Genomic DNA, 25337 nt, shown 5'->3' with positions numbered 1-25337 from the left:
ATTGTTTTGGTATCACTTCTAACAAACTAATATAGTTGCCATATAAACCGATTTTAAGTCTTGACTTCTTGAGCCTCTAGAGGGCGTAAATTACGTCCGATTTGACTGAAATTTTTCACGTGGTGTTTTGGTATCACTTCCAACAACTGTGCTAAATATGGTTCAAGTCGGTTCATAACCTGGTATAACTGCCATATAAACGGATCTTGGATCTTGACTAGAGGGCGCAATTCTCGTCCGATTTGGCCGAAATTTTGCATGAGATGTTTTGTTATGACTTTCAACAACTGCGCTTAATCGGTACATAACCTGATATAGCTGCCATTTAAACCGATCTGGGATCTTGAGATTTCTTGGATTTCTTGAGCATCTAGAGGGTTAAGTTAGGTTGAATGGGTCGCCCACCAAAGGCGGGTTCACTCGGAGGCTAGTTTGGCCCATTGTGGTACCCTAGAGAGAGAAATGGAAAAAAAAGGAAAATGTGAGACCTCGTTCTAGGGTTTATACATGAATAAAAAGAAAAAGACAAAGGGCAGGAGGAGTGGAAAATCGCGAGAGGTGAAGAACCACCCTTCGATACACAAGCACTGACCTACCGACGCCGGAGCCTGTGTCACCCCCCTTCGAAACCACTCTGTTCCCTCAACAAATCTCAGGAGAGATACCCGAGGTACATTCGCAAGTTCAGATCACAGAAGAAACGGTTCCCCAGTTAGGAAAGCCTACGTCTCTGCAGACCCGGACAGGAACAAAGTAAGTGCTCAATAGTCTCCTCCTCATCCTCATCGAGGCAACTCCTACAGAAGTCATTGTGCGGTATACCTATGCGGCCTGTGTCACATTGTCCGATTATGACTCCTGTCAAAGTACTCATCGACTCATCGCCAGCAAAGCCCTCGTCCTCCTCCGGTCGATGACCGGCCATAGCGCCTTCGCAGTCCGGCAACTATCCACCTTAGTCAACGAACATAGGCGGAATTTGTGGCTGGAACGCTTGGAGCAATGTAATTTAGGCACCGGTTTAGGCAAGGTGTGGTCTACTGTTAAGTCACTCTCGAATCCCGGTAGATAGGATTACAAAACCTCAGTCACTTTTGGAGAAGTAACCTTGACTGATCCGAAGAGATGCGCCAGGTTGTTCAACAGTCAATATATTGTGCATCCCGAGTGTGACAGGGCAAATAGGAGAGGCATTCGCAGTATCCGTGGTCTCCAAGCCGATGGAAAGCCATCACAATTTACGATGGGCGAAGTTACGAATATCATTCGTGGTGCCAAATCATCTAAGGCATTGGGCCCCGTCGGAATCTCTACACTGATGCTGAAGAATCTGGATTTACCTGGAGTTGGGTACCTTACTACTGTCCTCAACCTGTCTTTGAACACTCTTATAGTTCCCGATGTCTTCAAAATAGGCAGAGTGATAACGCTGTTGAAACATGGAAAGTACTCGAGTTTGGGGGGAGTCGTACAGACCGATCTCCCTTCTCTCACCAGTATCAAAGATGCTTGAAGCATTACTCCTCCCGAGCCTCATAGTAGAATTTTCATTCGCCGAGCATCAACATGGATTTGGAAGACTGCATAGCACAACAACGGCTTTGCATGCCATCACCGCACACGTTTGCCGTGGCTTCATCAGCCCAGGCCCAGGACTGTCCTCGCGACACTCAACCTATCGAAGGCATTCGACACGGTCGGCCATGCCAAACTATTTGAGGACATCGCCAACACGTCCCTCCAACCAGGGCTGAAGCGCTAGATCGCGAATTATTTGTGTGGTCGCCAGTCATTTGTGGAATTTAAGGATAAGAAGTCGAAGCACCGTAGAGTGAAACAGGGAGTTCCCCAAGGTGGGGCGATATCCTCGCCACTGTTCAACCTCTACCTATCATCCATTCGTTTCATAACCTGATATAGCTGCCATATAAACCGATCCGGGATCTTGACTTCTTGAGCCTCTAGAGGTCGCAATTATTATCCGATTTGCCTGAATTTTTGTACGACGGATCTTCTCATGACCATCAACATACGTGTTTATTGTGGTCTGAATCGGTCTATAGCCCGATACAGCTCCCATATAAATCGATCTCTCTATTTTACTTCTTGAGCCCCAAAAGGGCGCAAATCTTATACCAATTGGCTGACACTTTACACAGGTCTCCAACATGTAATTTAATTGTAGTCCAAACCGGACCATATCTTGATATCGCTCTAATAGCAGAGCAAATCTTTTCTTATATCCTGTTTCGCCTAAGAAGAGATGCCGGGAAAAGAACTCGACAAATGCGATGGAGGAGGGTATATAAGATTCTGCACGGCCGAACTTATCACGCTTTTACTTGTTTCCAATTACTCTACCCAATAGTCTTCAAAATGTTATCCTCAAATGGTAGTAAAGGTATCCAATAACATTTACATACGTCAATGTATGAGTGTTTTTATCTTTTTTTTATCAAACAATTTATTTCTTTTTTTTTAATAATTATTATAATTTAATATACTTTCACTAACAAAAAAAAAGATCAGTTGGCATAATTGTAACATGTGTGTTGTCTTGTTGTTTTTTTTTTTATTTTATTTATTTATTTTTTTTGCTTTGTTTCAAGTTTAAATTGAGGAGTTATCAGTTTTTGTTTTACTTTCACTGTCACTGTGGTAAATTTATATTTGAAAAAATAGTTTTGGAGTTTTTTTCTTACATTTGCTTGGTAGTACAAGTTCCTTAGAAAAAAAATGATCCTAATTCGTTTTACAAAATTTTGTGTGTTTGTTATTTAGGTTTTTGTTTTAGTTCTTTGTCTAGAATTATAATTTGTTTTTAAATTGTTTTTTTTTTTTACTTAAATAAGTTAAGATTTGAAATATAATAATTTTCCTAGCAAAAAATATATTTTCTCTTTAGTTTTTTTTTATCATCTTTTTGTCTGGTTTTATGTATATTTTTTATGAATATTTTCTTTAGTTTTAGTATTTTTTCTTAAACTTCACGAACATTTTGTTTGCATTTACTTTTCATTTTTTTTGTTGCTTTGTTGAGGGGGTGGTTGTGATTGTTACTCTTTTGTCTCTTCAAAACAAGAATAAAAATAAAAATCAAAAATTTCCATCAAATCTTTACTTCAAGTCAAACTTTCTTTACAACTTAAAAAGGAAAAAATTTAACCTCATAAATATGTTTATGTGTAAGTGTGTGGGTGTGTGTGGGGGGGAGGGGCTTTTCCTTAAATGATTTAAAACAAACAAAAAATGAAAATAGAAAAAGAAAAACAACTGAGACTGAACTTAATATAAACTACGATATCGTCATCATGATGAGGGCTTGGAGGCCGATGATGTCTGTTGTGAAAATCCAAATCTGGGCAGGAATAGACCAAACTTCGATTCAATGCCATTCAGCAAAGGTACAGCAGCGCGATAGCCACCAATATGATCGGCATTGATGCGCACATTGCTGGGCGCATCCATTGGCTTGCTTTTGTGGACCTCAGAGCCAGTGGGATGGGAGCCACCAAAGTCTACATAGAATAGACGTTGCAACAATTCGTAGGTAACTAAAGTAACACCAAATTGTGGTGATGAACGGAAGACACGGGCTAAACGGAATCAAAAAAGCAACATCTTTATCTTGAATCTCTTTTGGCTTGCAATTGCTATATTTACCGGCTGTTCCTTTCCAAAATGCTCTAGGACCTTCTTCAGCCATTATTTTCTTGGTAGCATCCCAGACGCCACTGTAGGTTGTCTGTCCTGTACGAGCCACCACTTGCAGACGGGTCTTTATCACATCGGCAGGAGTCACCAAAGAGGCAGCAGGCACACCAGCAATAGCACCAGCGGCCAATAGGGTAAGAGGATGGTTGTAACTGAAAATGAAAGAAGAAAAAAAAAATACGAAAGGACAATTAAAACAAGGAAATTAAAAAAAAACCATGAAAATCTTAAAACTTTCACCGAAATTCAAAACTTTTTCATCTTTTTGGCTTTTTAACAGCCGGTCATGCGAGTCAAATTCTGTTTCATTGTTTTTCAAGTCAAGCTTAATGACCAAGCGAATGCAATACTCAAAAGTTCGTCTCCAAAACAAAATCCACCACATGTGTGGTGGTTATGTTGACGTCGGCAGGCGGAGCTTGCGTCGTTTTGTTCATCTCCAAAACAAAATCCACCACATGTGTGTTAGTCATGTTGACTTCGGCAGGGGGAGCTTGCCACTTTGATATAGGAATAAAGTGAATGCAAAGGACATAGAGGGGAATTGGAGTTTGTTTGAAGAGATATTGCTCAGTGAAAAAGCTTACAGCGAACAATCTGATAGTAGTAGTTGGGATTTCACATAGGATTTGTGCTTATGATCTCAGCTATAAGTACTACGAACAACAGACTGTGAAGTGTAGGCCGGTCAGACGGACGGACATAGTTCAAGATGGTGCCCATGAGATAAAGAAACCCAATTATCGAAACGCGTCCACACCATTGTGGTGACATGTGTCCTGCCTTGTCTGAGGGACTGGCAATTTCTTCTCTTCAAGACTCATTTAACAATCTCTCCTTTGGGTGTTGCATTCTCTTGGTCATTAAGCTCGACTTGAAAAACAATGAAACAGAAAAAAAAATCCAAAAATGTGAAAAAATTTTTAAAATTCAAAATTTTGCCAATTTTTGTACAAAATTTTTTTGAAAAAAAAAAGTTTTGAAAAATTTGTCTAACAAATAAAATTTTGCAAATTTTATCTATAAAATAAAATGTTGACAAATTTTTTTATAAAAATAAAATAAAAAAAAAAAAAAATTTGACAAAATTTTTCATAAAAATAAAATCTTGACAAACATTTTTAAGAAATAAAATCTTGACAAAATTTTTTATAAAATAAAATTTTGACATTTTTTATAAACAATAAAATCTTGACAAAAATTTTTATAAAAATAAAATTTTGACAAAATTTTTTATAAAAATAAAATTTTGACAAAATTTTTTATAAAAATTAAATTTTGACAAAATTTTTTAAAAAAATAAAACGTTGAAAAAATTTTTTATAAAAATTATATTTTGACAAAAGTTTTTATTAAAATTAAATTTAGACAAAATTTTTTATTAAAATTAAATTTGGACAAAATTTTTTATAGAAATAAAATTCTTTTTATAAAAATAAAATCTTGACAAAATTTTTTATAAAAATAAAATTTTGACAAAATTTTTTATTTTTTATAGAAATAAAATTTTGACAAAATTTTTTATAAAAATAAAATTTTGACAAAATTTTTTATAAAAATAAAATTTTGACAAAATTTTTTATAAAAATAAAATTTTGACAAAATTTTTTATGAAAATAAAATTTAGACAAAATTTTTTATAAAAATAAAATTTTGACAAAATTTTTTATGAAAATAAAATTTAGACAAAATTTTTTATAAAAATAAAATTTTGACAAAATTTTTTATAGAACTAAAAAGTTTTGACAAGATGGTTTAAAAAAATTAAATGTTGAAAAAATTTTTTATAAAAATTAAATTTTGACAAAATTTTTTATTAAAATTATATTTAGACAAAATTTTTTATTAAAGTAATATTTTCTTCCCTGCGTTAGTCGAGCTTAAATTACCACAAGAATGTGTGTTAGGAGGAAGAGATTATTTTTATGAATTGAAGAAAATAATTGCCAGCTATCGGACAATCGGGAATAGATATCACAACCATTGGCATTGACGCGTTTCTGGGCTGGTGATCCTCATATACCTTCATGTATCATATCCGTCCGTCTGACTGGCTCAAAATTTCATGGCATGTCCTATTTAACATAAATGCTCATATGAAATCAAAGCACGCGAACACCACCAATCACATGTGAGTAAGTTTTCTCAGCAACATCTTCTCAAAACATTTCAATTCTCATCTTCTCACCAACCTTATGCAGGCTGACACATTCTGTAATGTCCTTAACGTCATCGTGACTAGCATCACCACCCGACACGGGAAAGCTGTGCGCATCACACAGGCTAAAACATTGAGGTCTGATCTGTGTTTATTGGTGTTTATCGCTGTCATGAGAAGCTTAGCTGCGAGCTACCGGGCACGGCGGGCGAGCAGGTTGCGTATAATGAAATGCACCATACGGGGAGTCTCAGTGAGAGGCCGGGGAGTCTTAGTGAGAGGCCGGGCGGCACCGGCTCTTGCACAAATACTGAGTGCCTATGGTGGTCGATATGGCAGGACGAGTTATTGGTGCCTTTAAATAACCAATGGCCACCCTGTTCCCGCGGCGATCGGTCTTTTGGACCGGAACGAGTTTGTTCATTTACAGGAGCTTGACGAGGATCGCCACCTCCACATGAAAATGTGGCTACATCAACTAATTGTGGGGGCTTTATTGCCTTTGGAACGAGCTTCTAGTTTCTATATTGAGAAACAAAAACCACCGAAAACTGTTCTTTATTTTCTAAATACTTCCCCGTGCTCTGGGAGTTCATCATCTTCGTCTATTTGCTTTGGCTACTAGAGCCGCGTGCGTAGATTTTATATAAGCATTATCTAAGCTTAAATAGGACAATTAGCATGTCATGAAACTGTGGGCCAATCAGACGGACGGATATGATACACTAGCCACTGATGGGGGTTACCAACAAATTTTTTTCTTCTAATAAGATTTTTTATAAAAAATCAAATTTTGACAAAATTTTCGCTTAAAATAAAACTAATAAAAACTCACCCATCTTCATCGGCAAACATTGCCTTTGTATGAGCATAAGTAGGGAAATATATTGCAGAAAATGGCACATCACGCAGCAGGCAGGCTCGAGCTCCCTTGTAGAGACCAAACAAACCCAATTCACGAACAACCGATAAGGCACGTACTTTACCACCGCCAGCAATTTCACCAGCAACTTGCAAGCGGATTTTAACAATTTCCAAAGGATTGGTGAAGACCACTTGGGAGCCACCGGCCTAGAAGAGACGAAAGATAAGAAAATTCAAACAAAATTCACTTTTTTAAGAAAAACCACTCCAACTTACACAAGCGCCGGCCAACACCTCACACCATAGGGGTATGACACCCTGTTTGTCGGTGAATTTATCACGCACCAAATCATTCACAGTCAATTTGATAGCCTTCTCGGGAGCCACGCCCATTAACTGGGGCAAAAGGCCACGATACAGACCTAAGACACCTTCGTGGCGTATAACCTGGAAAATTTTACACAACGAAGTCATAAGAGAATATAAATTAATGCAAAAAGTGTAAAGGGATTATACCTTTTTGAAACAATCGAAAGAATTTCTGTAGGCCACTTCACCAATGAATGAGCCTGTGCGTTGATTTTGCATGCGTGTTTTCACCAAATCAATGGGATAGACAACAGTGGCACCAACGGCTGAAATTGGGAAGCAAAGAAAATTTAATTAATTACATTGATCAATGAAGAAAATTATTTTGATTTCCAAGAAAATCAACAATCTATGAACATTAAATTAAACAAGTAAAAGCATGTTAAGTTCGCCCGGGCCAAATCTTATATACCCTCCACCATGGATCGCATTTGTCGAGCTCTTTCCCCGGTATCTCTTTTTAGACAAACACAAAAAAAAAAAAATATTGAATATTGGAGGTCATAGTAGAAGTCATCAGCCAAAGGGGCTGAGGAAGTAAAATAGAGAGATCGGTTTATAGGGGAGCTGTATTAGGCTATAAACCGATTCATACCATATTCGACACGTATGTTAAAGGCCATGGCGTTGTACAAAATTTCAGCCAAATCGGATAATTCTTGCGCTTTTTAGAGGCTCAAGAAGTCAAAATCCCATATCAGTTTATATCACAGCTATATAAGGTTATGGACCGATTTGAACTATTCTTAGCACAGTTGCTGAATGCCGTAACAAAACACCTCATACAAAATTTCAGCTAAATCGGATAATAATTGCTCCCTGTAGAAGCTCAAGAAGTAAAGACCCCAGATCGGTTTATATGACGGCTATATCAGGTTATGGACCGATTTGAACTATTCTTAGCACAGTTGTTGAATGTCATAACGAAACACCTCATGCAAAATTTCAGCTAAATAAGATAATAATTGCGCCCTCTAGTGGCTGAAGAAGTCAAGACCCCAGATCGCTGCATATGGCAGCTATATCAGGTTATGAACCGATTTGAACTATTCTCAACACAGTTGTTGGAAGTCATAACAAAACACGTCGTACAAAATTTCAGCCAAATCGGATAGGAATTGCGCACTCTAGCTATAACAGCTATATCAGGTTATAGACCGATTTGAACTATTCTTAACACAATTGTTGGAAGTCATAACAAAACACCTCATGCACAATTTCAGCCAAATCGGATAATAATTGTGTCCTCTAGTGGCTCAAGAAGTCAAGACCCCAGATCGGTTTATATGGCAGCTATATCAGGTTATGGACCGAACTATTGAACGAAACACCTCATGCAAAATTTCAGCTAAATAAATTGCGCACTCTAGACGCTCAGGAAGTCAAGACCCCAGATCGGATTATATGACAGCTATATCAGGTTATGGACCGATTTCAACCATACTCAGCACAGTTATTGGAAGTCATAATAAAACACTTCATGCAAAATTTCAGCAAAATCAGATAAAAATTGTGCCCTATAGCGGCTCAAGAAGTCAAGATCCCAGATCGGTTTATATGGCAGCTATATCAAAACGTGAACCGATATAGCCCATTTACAATCCCAACCGACCTACACTAATAAGAAGTATTCGTGCAAAATTTCAAGCGGCTAGCTTTACTCCTTCGAAAGTTAGCGTTCTTTCGACAGACAGACGGACGGACGGACATGGCTATTTCGACTTAAAAAGTCATGACGATCAAGAATATATGTGCATTATGTGGTCTTAGACGGACCCTTCCCCATACCCCAATTTTCAAAAAAGCCAGATCTCGAAGATGCGTGCACCGATTTAAGCGAAATTTTTTATGTCACTTTATGGTACCCCAAAAACACAACATTTTTATAAAATTTTTGGGGTCAAATAACCTGGGGGACGCCCCATCCCAAAATCCACCTGGGCGGACATGTTTTCCGATTGAGACAAAATGGGTATCAAACGAAAGGTATTTAAGAGTAGAGTATGAACTTGGTGTACAAATTTCGACCAAAGTGTTCGGTTGAGTCCCCCACCCCCCAAAACACCCCAACAGGACACTTTCACCATTTTCGGCAATAATGAAAGGTATTTAAAAGTAGAGTACAAATCTGACATAAAAATTTATTCCCTGGTGTCTGAGAGGCCTCCCCAACCTCCAAAACTCCCACGCACGGACATGTTTATCGGTTGGAACAACATGGGTATCAAACGAAAGGTATTTAAGAGTATAGTAAGTAATTGGTGTAAAAATTTCGCCCAAAGTGTTCGGGGGTCCCCCAACCCCAAAAAACCCCCCAGCAGGATTCTTTCACCGGTTTCGGCAATATGGGTATCAAATGAAAGGTATTTAAAAGTATAGTAAGAATCTGGTGTAAAAATTTATTCCTTGGTACCTAAGGCGCCTTCCCACCTACCAAAACCTCTCGGCAGGGTTTATTTACCAATTGGGACAATATGGATATCAAATGAAAGGTGTTTGGAAGTTGAGTACACATCTGTTATCAGGATTTGAGTATACATCTGTCATAAGGTGTCTACGGAGTCTCCCCAAAACCCCTTGAACGGGCATAAATGTCCAACGTCACAAAATGGGTATCAAATGAAAGGTCTTTGGGAGGTGACTACGAATCTGGTAAACAAATTTGGGCTAGAGTCTGGGAGCGGCCCACCCACTAAATACCCTTCAATAGGACGCGTAGTTCGAGAGGAATAATGTGTGAATTAAAAGAAAGGCTTATGTCAGTAAAGTTAATACAAGGATTGAAGAATCTGGTTCCCGTCCAGCCGTTTTGCTTTTCAGCAGGACATGTATATCGCGACAATAAAGGACTGAAATAAATTGTATTCTGGGTCTTAGGGTCGGGGCGAGCCACTCTCTCCTCCCAAGTGTTTAAGGGACACCTCACCTCATAAATTCCCCCTAAATCACACATATATATAGACTATAGCAATATGTAGCTTAAATGTGTTTTTTGGGAGTAGAGTATGAATCTGATATCCATTTTCGGGTCAAAGGGTTTGGTAACTCAATCCACCTTTACCCTATCCTCCTCCTCCCTTTACCCTATTTCCAAAAACGTCAGATCTAGGAGATGTGTGGGGTGATTTAAGCGAAATTTAGTTTGTTTATAATAACTCAAAAACAGAAATTTGGTACCCTTATTTAGGGTGGGTTATCGCGCCACCTCCAAAACCCACCAAAGGAAATATAAAGCAATAATGACAATATGGGGCTCAAATGAAAGGTATTTAAGACTAGATCACGAATCTGATATATGTGCGTCCATCTCACCTCCAAAAATACCCCCATACCGGATATATTTACCGACCACAGCAATATAAGGCTCAAATGAAAAATATTTGGGAGTAGAGCACGAAAATGATATCCACATTGGGGCGAAATATCTGAAAGGCCGTACCAGCAGCCCAAAACAGGACTTATTTCCCGCCCATGTCAGTATATGGCTCAGCTAAGTGAAAGCAAGCCCTGTCTTGCTATTTTATATAAAAAACTAGATTTTTAAGAAATTTAAAAATAAATAGATTTTGTCGAAATTTTTAATGAAAAATGATTTTGCCCATATTTTTCATAAAAAATAGACATAACATTTTTTTTTGATTTTGAAAACATTTTTTTTCCAAATTGTGTTTCAAAATATTTTTTATAAGATAAAAAAACACAAAATTTTAAAATAATTTTGGCGAAATTTTCCGTAAAATTGAAAAAAAAAATCCTAAAAAAAACATTGTGGAAGTTTCATCGAAAGTTTTGGAAGATTTCACAATAGATTTTGTTGTTACGATAAAAATATTTAAAAAAAAAAATATTGTTTGTCAAAATTTTTTATAAAAATCGTGTTTTTTCGTAATTAAAAAAAATTGAGTAGAATTTTTTCAAAATCCTTTTTTTATAAAAATTAAATCAGTAATGTTTTTAATAATCAAAAAAGTTCCCTAGTAATTTTCCAAAAAAAAAAAATTAGGATTTACTAAAATTTTTATATTTGAAAAATCTGTATTTCATTATAAAATTCGTGTAATACTCACCACCAGCCAATGAGCCCAAGGTAAAACGGTAGGTACTTTCCAAAATCTGTATAAACGCCGATCTGTCAGCCGGGCTTTCCACAGCCTTAATTTCAGCTAATCTGGTGGTGATATGCTTTGTATAGTGTTCAGGAGCGATATAACTAAGATCGCTATATACAATACGACTGTAAAAAGGGGGAAAAGAGGAAAATTAGAATTTGTGACCACTAAAATTAAAAAAAAAAGAAAAAAAAAAATACAAAAAATTCAAACCAACTATGGAAAACAACTACGAAGGATAAGGACAACAGAGGTGGTTCTTTTATACAGGATTTTGCAATCAATTGAACTCAAAAACCATTTACATTCAAAATAAATCAAACTTTGTAGTTAAAAACTAAAAGAGTATTAAATCAAGCAAACATTTTTGAATTTTCTAATGACACTTGCCTACTTGCTTGAATCTTTTTACGTCTCCACCAACTTTTTTAAGTAAATGGATAAAGTTTTGTTTTAATTTATATATATTTTTCAATTAATTTTCAAAGGAAGACAAGAAATTATACAGAAAAAAAGATACTAATTATATATGCTTATTTACAAGGTTTCAAATTAATGATGTTGTAAAATGGTAACTAACCTATCTCGAATATATCTGAAACCAATTTGTGATTTTTTTTTTCTGAAGAAGAATGAACGTTTTTGAAATTGATTTGATTGAAATCTTTTTGTTTATAAAAATTTTGGTAAATTTTTTTTATAGAGAATTTTGCCAAAATTTTTTTTTACAGAAAAATAGCCGAACCGGACCCGCTCCGCTGCGCCATCTTTAACTCTCTAATATCTTTTTAGGGTGGAAACGCTACGCTCTGAACGTGGATATTGAATTCTTGCCACTGCCTGCGTTCGAATCCTGACGATAACATCGGACCAAATTTAAAGCCGACCAAATTTATCCGCTCTTAAACTGGCGACATTTGCGTGGTACCATGCATGTCATGTACTGCTGCACGCCGTTCGGACTCGGCTATAAAAAATTGAGTTTAAACTTAAATCGGAAAGCACTTCTTGGTGTGTGAGAAGTTTGTCCCTGCTCGGTTTCTGGGCAAATTTTCACTCTACTCCCAAATGCCTTTCTTTTATTACCGAACTGGTAAATATTTCCGGTTTAGGAAGTATTTCGGGGGTGGGGTAGCCACCGAGGCATTTGGCTCTTAAAGTAAATATACGCTTCGTGCTCTACTTTCAAATACATGTGAGCCCCATATTGCCATGATCGGTAAATAAGTTATGTTTGAGGGTTGGGTGGAGCCCCTGGTCTTTGTCCCAAAAACGAGTATCAATTTCCCGAAAATCAATCAATTTCCACCCCAAAAAGCTTTTGTATAATAGGGAAGTATTTTGGGGTGGGATGGCTCCCCAAACACATGTCTCTTCAATTGGATATCAAATTCGTTTTTTTTCCTCTCAAGCACCTTTCGTTTAGGCTCTATATTGTCGATGTTGGTCTACATATCCATTTGGCGGATTTTGGGAGGCTCTCGAAGCACCCGACCACAACAATAGAAAACATGTTTTGCCTTTGGTGACTGTGAGAGTGTAAAAATCACATTATCAGTCTCCGAGATCTGATGTTTTTGACAATTAGGGCAATGAGAAAAGTTTTTAGGGGAGAGATGGTCCCTCAGACATTTCAATTATGGATAACAAATTTCGTGCTCCGCTCTCAAATTCCTTTAATTTGAGCCCCATGTTGCCATGGTCGGTAAATATGAACTGCTTGGAGGTTGCTTTGGTCAGATCATTCTCCCAGTACTGGTGTTTTTGAAAATTAGGGTAATAAGAAGAGCTTTTTAGGAGAGAGATGGTCCCTCAGACACTTCAACTCAATTATGGATACCAAATTCGTGCTCCGCTCTCAAATTCCTCTAACTTGAGCCCCATGTTTCCATAGTCAGTAAATATGAACCGTTTGGTGGGTGCTTTGGGGCTGGGGCAGGCCCTGAAAATATATATCAAATTCGTTCGAAACTCCCAAATACCGTTGATTTGAGCTCCATATTGCCATAGTCGGAAATGAAGTTCAGTTTAGGAGGTGCTTTAGGGCGTACCCTAAACACTTGGCTCCAAAATTGGATATTAAATTCATTTTCTACTCTCGAATACCTTTCATTTGAGTCCCATATTGTCATAATGGGTCAATTAACCTATTCGACGTATTTTTAGGAGGAAAAGCGCCATCTAGACTTAAACGCAAATTTAATCATATTCGTTATCTACTTCCTAATACCTTTCATTTGAGTCCCACATAGCCATGGTAGGCTAATATTCCCATTTTGGGGGTGGGACCACCTCCCATTGCTTGGACCTAATTTTTTATGCCATATTTACAATCAACTGCCGAATACTTTACATTTGAGTCCCATATTGACATGAACGTCAAATACATCTGTTTAAAGGAGTTTTGGGATTGGGGCAGCCCGCTGAGAACTTGAGACAAATGTTAATACGATATTCGTTTCCTAGTCTTAAATACCTTTCATTTAATGCCCTTATTGTGCCCAGCGGACCACTTTCGGATTTGGGTGGCGTTTTTGCGGTAAAGGGGAAGGTCCGCCTTCTCCCAATATCTAAAAATCGTATAGCCTATGTTTTCTTCCAGACAAACGTATCATATAGTTATAATGGGTCTAAAGGCGTTTTTGAGGGTTGGTGTGACCCCCTATACTTCGATCTGATTTTGTATGCCAGATTCGAAATCTATTCCCGAATGCCTTTCATTTGAGCCCAACATTGAAATGAACGTCCTATATGTCTGTTTGGTGTAGTTTTGGGGTTGGGGCGGCCCGATGGGTTCTTAAACTCAAATTTTAGTACCATATTTGTATTCTACTCTCCAAAACCTTTCATTTGATACCTATGTTATCCCGATCGATCCACTTTTGATTTTGGGTGGTGTTTTTGGCATAAGGGGGAGGGTTCGTCCCCTTCCGATATTGACAAATTATATAGCCTATGTTTCCTACCAGACCAACCTACACAATATGCGAAATCGGTTCTGTCGTTTTTGAGCCCATACGGAATAAACAAACCGAGTCTCATGTATCCTTGATTGGCTAATGTGCCCACTTTGGGCGTTTTTGTGGGGGTGGAGTTACCCCCTATACTTCGACATGATTCATTTGATACCCATTTTGTCCGTATCGGTCCACTTTTGATTTTGGGTGGTGTTTTTGGGATAACGGTGGAGGGTCCTCCCCTCCCGTTATCACTAAATTATAAAGCCTTTTCCTACTTCCTGACCATATTCGTAATCTACTCCCGAATACCTTTCATTTGAGTCCCATATTGTGATGATCGTCAAATCAACTTATTTTAAGCGATTTTGGGGCTGGGGCGGCCCCCCAAGTACTTGGACTCAACTTTTATTATGAAGTTAGTACTCTACTCTTGAATACCCTTCATTCGAATCCTATATTGTCCTGTTTGGTACACTTTTATTTTTGGGTAGTACTTTTGGAGTAAGGGGGAGGGTCCGTCCCCCATCAAAATATTACCAAAAAAGACCAATCTAGACATTCTGTGAAAACTTCAAGGCAATCGGTTCGGCCGTTTTTGAAAAAACAAACAAACCGACAAACAAAAGAAAATTTTGTCAAAATTTTATTTCTATAGAAATTTTTGTCAAAATTTTATTTCTATAGAAAATTTTGTCTAAATTTTATTTCTATAGAAAATTTTGTCTAAATTTTATTTCTATAGAAAATTTTGTCAAAATTTTATTTCTATAGAAAATTTTGTCAAAATTTTATTTCTATAGAAAATTTTGTCAAAATTTTATTTCTATAGAAAATTTTGTCAAAATTTTATTTCTATAGAAAATTTTGTCAAAATTTTATTTCTATAGAAAATTTTGTCAAAATTTTATTTCTATAGAAAATTTTGTCAAAATTTTATTTCTATAGAAAATTTTGTCAAAATTTTATTTCTATAGAAAATTTTGTCAAAATTTTATTTCTATAGAAAATTTTCTCAAAATTTTATTTCTATAGAAAATTTTCTCAAAATTTTATTTCTATAGAAAATTTTCTCAAAATTTTATTTCTATAGAAAATTTTCTCAAAATTTTATTTCTATAGAAAATTTTCTCAAAATTTTATTTCTATAGAAAATTTTCTCAAAATTTTATTTCTATAGAAAATTTTCTCAAAATTTTATTTCTATAGAAAATTTTCTCAAAATTTTATTTCTATAGAAAATTTTCTCAAAGTTTTATTTCCATAGAAAATTTTGTCAAAATTTTATTTCTATAGAAAATTTTGTCAAAATTTTATTTCTATAGAAAATTTTGTCAAAATTTTATTTCTATAGAAAATTTTGTCAAATTTTATTTCTATAGAAAATTTTGTCAAAATTTTATTTCTATAGAAAATTTTGTCAAAATTTTATTTCTATAGAAAATTTTGTCAAAATTTTATTTCTATAGAAAATTTTGTCAAAATTTTATTTCTATAGAAAATTTTGTCAAAATTTTATTTCTATAGAAAATTTTGTCAAAATTTTATTTTTATAGAAAATTTTGTCAACATTTTATTTCTATAGAAAATTTTCTCAAAATTTAATTTCTATAGAAAGTTTTCTCAAAATTTTATTTCTATAGAAAGTTTTCTCAAAATTTTATTTCTATAGAAAATTTTCTCAAAATTTTATTTCTATAGAAAATTTTCTCAAAATTTTATTTCTATAGAAAATTTTTTCAAAATTATATTTCTTAAATTTTATATATTTCCACAAAATTTTGTTAAAATTTTACCAAAAGTTGATTTCAGAGGATAATTTCAATTTTTTCTCAATTTCAAAAACTTTCATTACTAAATATTTGTCCAATTTATAATTTTTATACAACTGCTTAGGTAAGGTTTCTTTTTTGCCTCTAAAAATGTACACAACCTATAATCCTAAATTTGTGTATTTCTGAAATTAATCATGAATCCTTTTTTGATAGTGTTTGGTGATGTTAATACTCACCCCGACTGTTGCAGTGCCCCCGTCAATTGGAAGAGTATATCTATTTCCAAGGGGGTTATTTGGCTCATGGTCTGAGCGGCAAACAGTAGCTCATCTTTGGTAACGGGCTCTGTGCGACTACCTTGTGTAGAATGTAAATAGATGCGTTTTATCAATTCCATATTATTTAGTAACGACGTGAAAGCCATAAAATATGGAAAGCTTACCTTATGGCCTTCGGTGACCTGGAAGACAAGAATCGATCATTTGAGCAATGAGGCATGAGTTAATGAAAGCGAGACAGTGACACGATAACGACGACGACGATGACGATGACACCGACGTCAATCATCGCATGCAATAATCCCGCCGCCTTATGATAAAATGCACGAATGATAGGACGAATGCCGCGATAGGAAACGGAAATCGAAAAAACCAAAAACAAAACACTGACAAAACCAACGAAAATCGTTCGTTGCATTGCACTTACCGCTACCAAATTATCTTTGACATCGGCGGTGAGTAAATGCCTCTTGACTTTAACCATAATATCTTGAAAATCTAGGGGGGAAATGTATCCAGAACCAGCTGGATCCTTGCTACGGAATGCTTCCATCGCATATTCTTCATGGAAATCATGAAGTAGTTGAGTAAATTCAGCGTAGTTGATTAAACGTTGCTTTTTCTGAAAAATAAAAAAAAAAAACAATTATAAAAAAATTAATAAAAATCATGTTAGGGGAAAAATTTTACACATAGTTTTCTTAAGAAAAAAATTTTAAAATATTCTAAAGAGAAAAATGTTGACACAATTTTTTATAGAAATAAAATATTGACAAAATGTTTTATAAAAAATAAAGTTTTGACGAAATTTCGACAAAATTTACTATAAAAAAAACAATTTCGGCAATAATTTCTGTAAAAATAAAATTTGGACAAAATTTTCTATCAAAATTTAAAAAAAAAAAATTATTTTTTTTTTCTATACAAATAAAAATTTTTCATAAAAATTAAATTTTGATAAAATCTCATATATAAAATGAATTTGTGTTTGTTTGTTTGTTTCGTATAGACTCAAAACGCCTGAACCGATTACCTTGAAATTTTCACACACTGTGTAGGTTGGTCTGGAAGGAAACATAGGCAATATAATTTCTTTATAATGGAAGGGGGCGGACCCTCCCCCTTATCCCAAAAGTACTACCCAAAAATAAATGTGACCGATCGGGATAATATGGGACTCAAATGAAAGGTATTCAGAAGTAGAGTACGAATTTTGTATTCAAAATTGGGTCTAGGTAACTGGGACCAAGTAAATTGGGTCCAAGCCCCAACCCCAAAACCCCATAAAATAGGTTGATTGGACGATCATGACAATTTTAGACTCAAATGAAAGGTATTCGGGAGTATATTGTGGATGTGGGCAAGAGGGAGGAACAGGATTTATAGGTTGTTGATATCGGAAGGGGGCGGACCCTCCCCTGTTACCCCAAAATCAAAAGCGGACCGATAATGACAATATGGGTATCAAATGAAAGGTTTTGCAAAGTAGAATGCGAATTTGGTATTAAAAATTGGGTCCAGATACCCAGGAAGTCCCCCTAAGCCCAAAACTCCTCCAAGTAGACAAATTGCACTTTCATATCAATATGGGGCTCAAGTGAAAGGTATCCGTGAGTAGATTACGAATCTGACATACAAAATCATATTGAAGTATAGGGGGTCACACCGACCCCCGAAAACGCCCCAAGCGGGCATATTAACCAATTCTGACCATATGGGACTCGGTTTGTTTGTTTGTTCCGTAGACTCAAAAACTATTACAATTTTCACAGATTGTGTAGACTGGTCTGGAATGAAACATAGGCTATATAATTTTTTATATTGGATGTGGGCGGACTCTCCCCCACACCCCAACAACACCACCCAAAATCACAAGTTGGTCGATAGGCACAATATGGGTATCAAATCAAAGGTATTGCGGACTAGAAAACAAATATCATACTAACATTTTGGGTCCAATTACGCAGCAGGCAGCCCCAACCCCAAACCTGCTCCAAAACAGATATATTAGAGGTTCATGTCAATATGGGACTCACATGAAATGTATTCGGCTGTAGATTACAAAAATGGCCTTAAATAATATAAGGTCCAAGTAGTGGGAGGTCGCCCCACCCCAAATACCCCCAAAGGGGCATATTAGCCAACCACGGCTATATGGGACACAAACCAAAGATATTTTGGAGTATATTTCGAATATGACATTCAAATTTGCGTTAAAGTCTAGGTGGCGCTTTTCCTCGTAAAAATACGACAAATAGGTAAATTAATCCATTATGACAATATGGGACTCAAATGAATGGTATTTGGGAGAAGAAAACGGATTTGATATCCAGTTTTGGAGCCGACTGTTTGGGGCTACGCCCTACAACAGCCTAAAGCAAACTGAACTTCATTTCCGATTAAGACAATATGGAGCTCAAATCAATTGTATTTAGGAGTAAAAAACGAATTTGATATCTATTTTCAAGGCAAAGCGCCGGTGGCCGCCCCAGCCTCAAAACACCCTCCAAACGCTTCATATTTACCGACCAAGGCAATATGGGGCTCAAAATAAAGGGATTTGGGAGTGAAGCATGAATTTGATATCCATATATGATTTGAAATGTCTGAGGTGCCATCCATCCACCAACGGCATTTCTCATTCCCCTAATTTTTAAAAACACCAGATCTCAGAGATCGGTAATGCGATTCGTTCGAAATTTTTTTGCACTCTCATAGTCACCAAAAACAAAACCTGGTTTCTTTTATTGGGGTAGGGTGCCTCGGTGGCGGCCCAAAACCACCAAATAGGTATATAGACCAATCACGACAATATAGAGCTCAAACGAAAGTAGCTTGAGAGAAAAAAACCAATTTGATATCCAATTGAAGTGCCATGTGTTTGGGGAGCTGCCCCACTCCAAAATATCTCCCTATTATATAAAAGCTCTTTGATGTGGAAATTGATTGATTTTCGGGAAATTGATACTCATTTTCGGGATAAAGACCCTGGGGTCCACCCCACACTCAAACAGAATTTATTTACCGGTGATGTCATTATGGGGCTCATATAAAATGTATTTGAAAGTAGAGCCCGAAGCGTATATAAACTTTAAGGGCCAAGCGTCTGGGTGTCCACCCCACCCCGAAATACCCCCTTAAAAGGAATTTTTTTCCAATACGGTAATATAGGACTTAAAAGAAAGACATTTGTGAGTAGAGTAAAAATTTGATACAAATCTGATACAACAATAAGTGCTTTTCGATTTGAGTTTAAACACTATGATAAGGGGCTACTAAAGGCCGAGCCGGCTACAAAAAGCCGAATCCGAACGACGTGCCGCAGTGCAACACCTCTGTGGAAAGAATTTTGTACATGACCATGAATGGCATGGTACCACGCAAATGTGGCCAGTATTAAGAGGGGATAACCATCACTTTAAATGTTGTCCAATGTTCTTGCCAGGATGCGAACGCAGGCATTCATTATCATAGACGGACATAGGCTATAGTGGCACGAATTGGATATTCACACATTCAGGGCGAAGTGACCCCACCCTAAAAAGATATTAGAGAGTTAAAGAAGACCCAGCGGAGCGGGCCCTGTCCACAATTATCTAAAAAAAATAAATAAAATTTTGAAAATTTTTTTTTTACTTTTTGGAAAGTTCAGAAAGTTAAAGAAAGGTCAAATTGTGTTCAGCATCTAAGCTCATTTTTGGCTCAATGGGCACGTAAATAAGCACAATTGTAAATTTTGGAGTACAGATCAGCTAGAAGCATTGCAAGAGCTACAAATGCATCTGGAAAAAGTCACAGTTTAGTGCGGTTTATGGGCTGGTGGCATCATTGGACCGTACTTCTTCAAAGATGATGCGAACGATAACATAACTATGAATTTTGAGCGCTAGTGTGAGATGATATCCAACTTTTTTGTCCAAAAAAGCAAGAGCTTGACTTGCATGATATGTGGTTTTAACAAGACGGTGCCACATGCCACACAGCTCGTGTAACAATGAACTCATTGAGAGGCGAGTTCGGTGAACATTTTATTGCACGTTCAGGACCGGTCAATTGGCCGCCTAGATCGTGCGATTTAATGCATTTTGGCTATTATTTGTGAGGCTATGTTAAATCTCATGTCTATACAGACAAGTCCGCTATTATTCTCTTAACATAAATTTTATAAAATTTTCTTTCCAAGAAATGAATTTTTTTAAAGAAATAAAATTTTAATTCATCTAAAATGATGTCACATTGCTTGTTAACAGTGTGTTGTCCTATTCTCTTTATTCACAAAGGCAACGCATTGCCAAGAGTTCCCTTTGTGGTTAATTAAATAATTAATTTTGCACTCTTATTAATCCTAAGTGACTTTTGCTCATTTGTAAAATGCATTTGACTGCGGGACACAATCATAATATTTTACCAGCATTTTACAAAATTAACTATACAGGGGTTCTAAGGAGATTCCTGTGGGCTAAATGAAGGATAGAAAAAAGAAGCAATACTTACTTCACCAAAATATCTTCTGATAAAAGGACTGTCTAGACTGAAGGGTATTTTTGAATGCAGTTCAGTTTTTTGTACGACTTCAGCAAAATCAGCTGAAATTGATAGAAAAAGAAAAAAAATATTTTATATAATTTCTTAGGCATAAGGATAATCAGATTCTGAAGACTTACCATAAGACACTGTACCATTGCCCTGGCGATCGAATAATTGAAAAGCAGTTTTATATAGAGCGTCTGGTGTGCACAATAGACCTTCGAAAGCTTGAAACTCTGAGAATGATATAAGACCATCTTTACTGGTATCAGCGATACCGGCTAATAAACGCACTGATTCCTAAAAATAAAAGAAAAAAATAGAGAAAAGAAACCATAAATAAAATAATGCTACAGTAAATTGTTTTCAGACGAATTTTGTGATTATTATTGGTAATTGTTAATTGTTATTGCCAGTTTTTATTACTATGACTAACCTTTTATCCCTGCTTCCACCCATTTAACCATTTTTTCCTGGAGTTTGTTTTTATGATACAAAGCAATATAGACTAAAGCATTTAATTCACATTTAATGTTTGAGATTATTTTTCGTTTGGGGAGGTACATTTTGGTTGCAGACCACGGAGCCATGAAAATTAATTTTATTATTTTTAGTATTTGATTGCTAATCAGGATTAAAGTTCATTATTGGGTAATAAGCATTTTGAATGACAATTCGCATTTCATGCGCAAATGGAGCGCTTGAATTCTTTTATTTAGTACTTTAAAACGATGATAATGTTATCAAAAGAGTTTAGTTGGTCAGTGGCTGGATAAGTAGCTATCCCCCTCACGTAGTGATAGGAACAACAACATAAGGTAATTATTACCAATAATGATACCACATGCTCAAACATAAATCATGCTTTAATGGTAATATTTCACCTCCAGGAATCTATTGCTCAAATAGCGCCGGTTAATAATGGCAATTGTGGGTTTAAATTTTGATAAATCGCTTTGCCCAGAAAACAAATGGCTAGCCGGTCGCCACCAATTATAAAACATTAAAGAAAAATTCCCGCTTACGATTGGCTCTAAGATATTAGTATATGATATTGTTAAAATTGCTACCGGAGTTTCGTTTGTCAAATAATCAATGACCACATAAAGTTCATAAATAATCAGAATATTCTAATTATTATGAGTCCATTGGTTTGGAAAATTGATAACAAATGAGAACTACATTGAGAATATAAAAATAAAATGGAATAAAGCTGAATAAAATACAAATTAATAAAAAAAATAAACTAAAATAAATTAAACAAGTAAAAAAACGTTAAGATCGGCTGGGCCGAAGTTTGGATAGCCACCACCTCGGGTTTATATGTAAAACACCTTTCATCATAATCCGGTAAAAAAATTCATAATTTATGCCCCCATAGCAGGTATATCGAAATATGTTCCGATTTGGACCAAATTCGGCACCGACATTGAGCATAATAAGTTCAAGTCATTGTTCAATTTTGTAGAACAAAATATTGGTTATTTTGGTAGCTACACAGAAAAAAAAACTTCAAAAAAACCAACAACCAAATTTTTATGTGAAACTTTAAATTCCCAACGAATTTTAGCCTTGAATCGAAGACATAATTTGTTGAAGTATGTGTTTAAGTCTCTACAAGAGACTTGACAGACAAAATTATTGGAATTTTTTTGATGTCCGTGATGATAAATTTGAATATAACTTAGCCAAGACACAAATCTAACATTTTTACAGATCTATGTTAAGTGATTAACAGAGCACTGTGAACTGATTTTATTTTATAGTTTAAATAAAAAATCAATTTTTCGCATTTTCTCACCTAATATTTTCCAAAATCACTTGCTAAAGAATTTATATACAACTTTAAAATGCTTAATAATAACCAAATCCTCAAACCTCTATGCCAAAGATATATTTTGACAACCTATATGACCCATTTTTAAAACGGCATTGCAGTGAACTCGTCACAGATAGGTGATACAAACTAATACCAGAATTAGCCCCTAACAAGAGCTTTTGGAATCAGAAGTCCCCATATTCAAAATATATTTCAGATCGGAGAAATTTGGTCCCTAATGTTATTTTTGAATTTAACATAATGACCCACTGTGCTGGACTGGTAATAAATAGGTGATACAAACTATTACCAGAATTAGCTCCTACCAAGGGCTTTTAGAATCAGAAGTCCTCATATTCAAATTATGTGTCAGATCGGAGAAATTTGGTCCCTAATGTTATATTGGGATTTAATATAATGGCCCAATGTGCTGGACTGGTCATAGATAGGTGATACAAGCTAGTACCAGAATTAGCCTCTACCAAAAGCTAAATTGCTAAAAATTAGTTCTTTTATTTAAAATATAAAAGAAAATCAGTTAACAGTGCTCTGTTAATCACTTAACATAGCTCTGTTAAAATGTCAGGTTTGTGTCTTGGCTAAGTTATTTTCAAATTTATCTTCACGGACATATTTTTTTGACTTTCAACAAATTGTTAAGTTGAAGTAGTTGTTAAAATAGTGGTACAACCATGTAGAGCACAAAACTCCCATGCCATTCATGACTTGCAATCCCAGGTTAAAGTCCCTCGGTCGGTCAAAAAAAAATTTTTTTTCTTTTTTTTTTTCATTAAACTTATTTTAGAAAAATCGGCATAAAAAATATGAATTTCGTATTAAAAAAAAAAGGTTTTTAGAGTGGTGGTTTATACTCTCCACCATGGTGAGTATACCAATTTTGACATTCCGTTTGTCCGTCCGCAACTTCGCAGGTGTAAAGCTAGCCCCTTAAAATTTTGCACAAATGCTTTTTATTGGTGTAGGTCTGTTGAGATTCTAAATGGGCATGGCCATGTTTTAAAATTGCTGCCATATAAACCAATCTTGGGTCTTGACTTCTTGATCTCCTAGAAGGCGCAATTCTTATCCGATTTGGCTGAAATTTTGCATGAAGTGTTCTAGTATGACTTCCCACAAATGTGTCAAGTATAGTCTAAATCTGTTCATATCCTAATATAGCCGCCATATTAACCAATGTCCCTATTGGACTTCTTGCGCTTCTAAAGGGCGCAATTCTTATCCAATATGATTCAAATGTTGCATATTTAGTTTTGGTATGACTTCCAATAACTGTTCCAAGTATGGTTCAAATCGATCCATAACCTGATATAGCTGCCATATAAACTGATCTACCACTTTGACTTTTTTAGCCTTTGGAGGGCGCATTATTAAACAATTTTCCTGAAATTTTGGAAGTGGTGTTTTTCTATGACTGGTGTTTTTCTATTTGAAAAAGTCATTCAAAGAACTTGATAAATGCGATCCATGGTGGGGGGCATATAAGTTTCGGCCCGGCCGAACTTAACACGCTTTTAATTTAATTAATTGAGACACTTTTTACTGTGCAGCAGTACTTATTGATTTATTTCATCATAAAGAATATGATGTCGGTAGGCTAGAGGATGCGTGCAACACTACCAAACATGAGATCATGAGTTCAATACTCTGCGGCATCAAAATTATTAAAATTTGTTTTTAAGGGTAATAGTAGATAGTGACAGAGGAAAACCCGAGAGCAGCAGTAAAACGAAGGAGACAGAGCAGCGCGAACCGAGCAAATAAAACACCACTATCCGAAATATAGCACATTCGTTGGCTGGTTAGTTGGTTTTTTGCCTTGCTTATGGATATATTGTTGCTGTTGTTGTGCATGTGGCTTGCAAAGAGTGCCTTTGAGCACCAAATTTCGTCGTCGAGATTCAAAATAAATTGTTGCAGAAAAATTAACAACTTTCGTAGTTGTTTTTCGACCAAAGTTGTTGTTGTTGTTGTAGTAGCAGTGTGTGGTACACTGAGGCGGCAGCCCTTGCCGATGAAGGAATTCATCGGGTCAATCCGGTACGTACAACCGGCTGCCATGGGATTGGGATGGGACCAAAGTTGTTGTTTTTCAAAATTATTTTTACCTGTGTATATCCAAATATAGACCGATCTGAGCCATACACGACACGGAAAAGTCTAACATAAGCCACTGTGTGACCCATTTTAAATGGGTCTTTTATGGGACCAAGACCTTAAATCGAGAGATCGGTCTATATGGCAGCTATATCCAAATCTAGACCGATCTGCGCCAAATTGAAGTGGGATGTCGAAGGGTCTTACACAACTCACTGTTCCAAATTTCAGCGACATCGGACAATAAATGCGTCTTTTATGGGCCCAAGACCTTAAATCGAGAGATCGGTCTATATGGCAGCTATATTAAAATCTGAACCGATCTGATTGAAGTAGGATATCGAAGGGTCCAACGCAACTCACTTTCCCAAATTTCAGCAAAATCGGATAATAAATGCGCTTTTTATGGGCCCAAATCCATAAATCGAGAGATCGGTCTATATAGCAGCTATATCCAAATCTGGACCGATTTAGGCCATATTGAAAAATGATATCGAGGGGCCTAGCGCAACTCACTGTCCCAAATTTCAGCAAAATCGGACCCAAGACCTTAAATCGGCGGATCGGTCTATATGGAGCTATAACAATATATAGTCCGATGAAGCCCATCTTCGAACTAATCCTGCCTTTGGACAAAGAAAGAATATGTGCA

The 25337-nt window shown here is 36.0% G+C and overlaps 1 protein-coding gene across 6 annotated transcripts in view; it reads right to left on the bottom strand.

The window, feature by feature from the left end:
• Positions 1–2535: 2535 nt before the first annotated feature.
• LOC106088486 (calcium-binding mitochondrial carrier protein Aralar1) overlaps positions 2536–25337 on the bottom strand; it is a 102024-nt gene continuing 79222 nt past the window's right edge. For 5 of the 6 annotated variants that reach the window (XM_013254008.2, XM_013254012.2, XM_013254009.2 and 2 more), the window contains 11 exons: positions 20889–21051; positions 20719–20810; positions 16652–16846; positions 16183–16406; positions 11605–11637; positions 11173–11339; positions 7253–7371; positions 7013–7183; positions 6708–6943; positions 3664–3866; positions 2536–3596 (listed from right to left, as the gene is read on the bottom strand). In XM_013254008.2, the coding sequence (XP_013109462.1) occupies positions 3310–3596; positions 3664–3866; positions 6708–6943; positions 7013–7183; positions 7253–7371; positions 11173–11339; positions 11605–11637; positions 16183–16406; positions 16652–16846; positions 20719–20810; positions 20889–21051 (1890 nt within the window). In that variant the 3' untranslated portion in view covers positions 2536–3309. The remainder of the gene's footprint in view (positions 3597–3663; positions 3867–6707; positions 6944–7012; positions 7184–7252; positions 7372–11172; positions 11340–11604; positions 11638–16182; positions 16407–16651; positions 16847–20718; positions 20811–20888; positions 21052–25337) is intronic. The other variant, XM_013254011.2, reaches the window with a different exon arrangement.

Source organism: Stomoxys calcitrans, chromosome 2 (assembly GCF_963082655.1).
Source record: "Stomoxys calcitrans chromosome 2, idStoCalc2.1, whole genome shotgun sequence".
Classification (NCBI taxonomy): domain Eukaryota; kingdom Metazoa; phylum Arthropoda; class Insecta; order Diptera; family Muscidae; genus Stomoxys; species Stomoxys calcitrans.
Note: the sequence above shows the minus strand (reverse complement) of the source record. Positions and strands in the feature narration are given on the sequence as shown.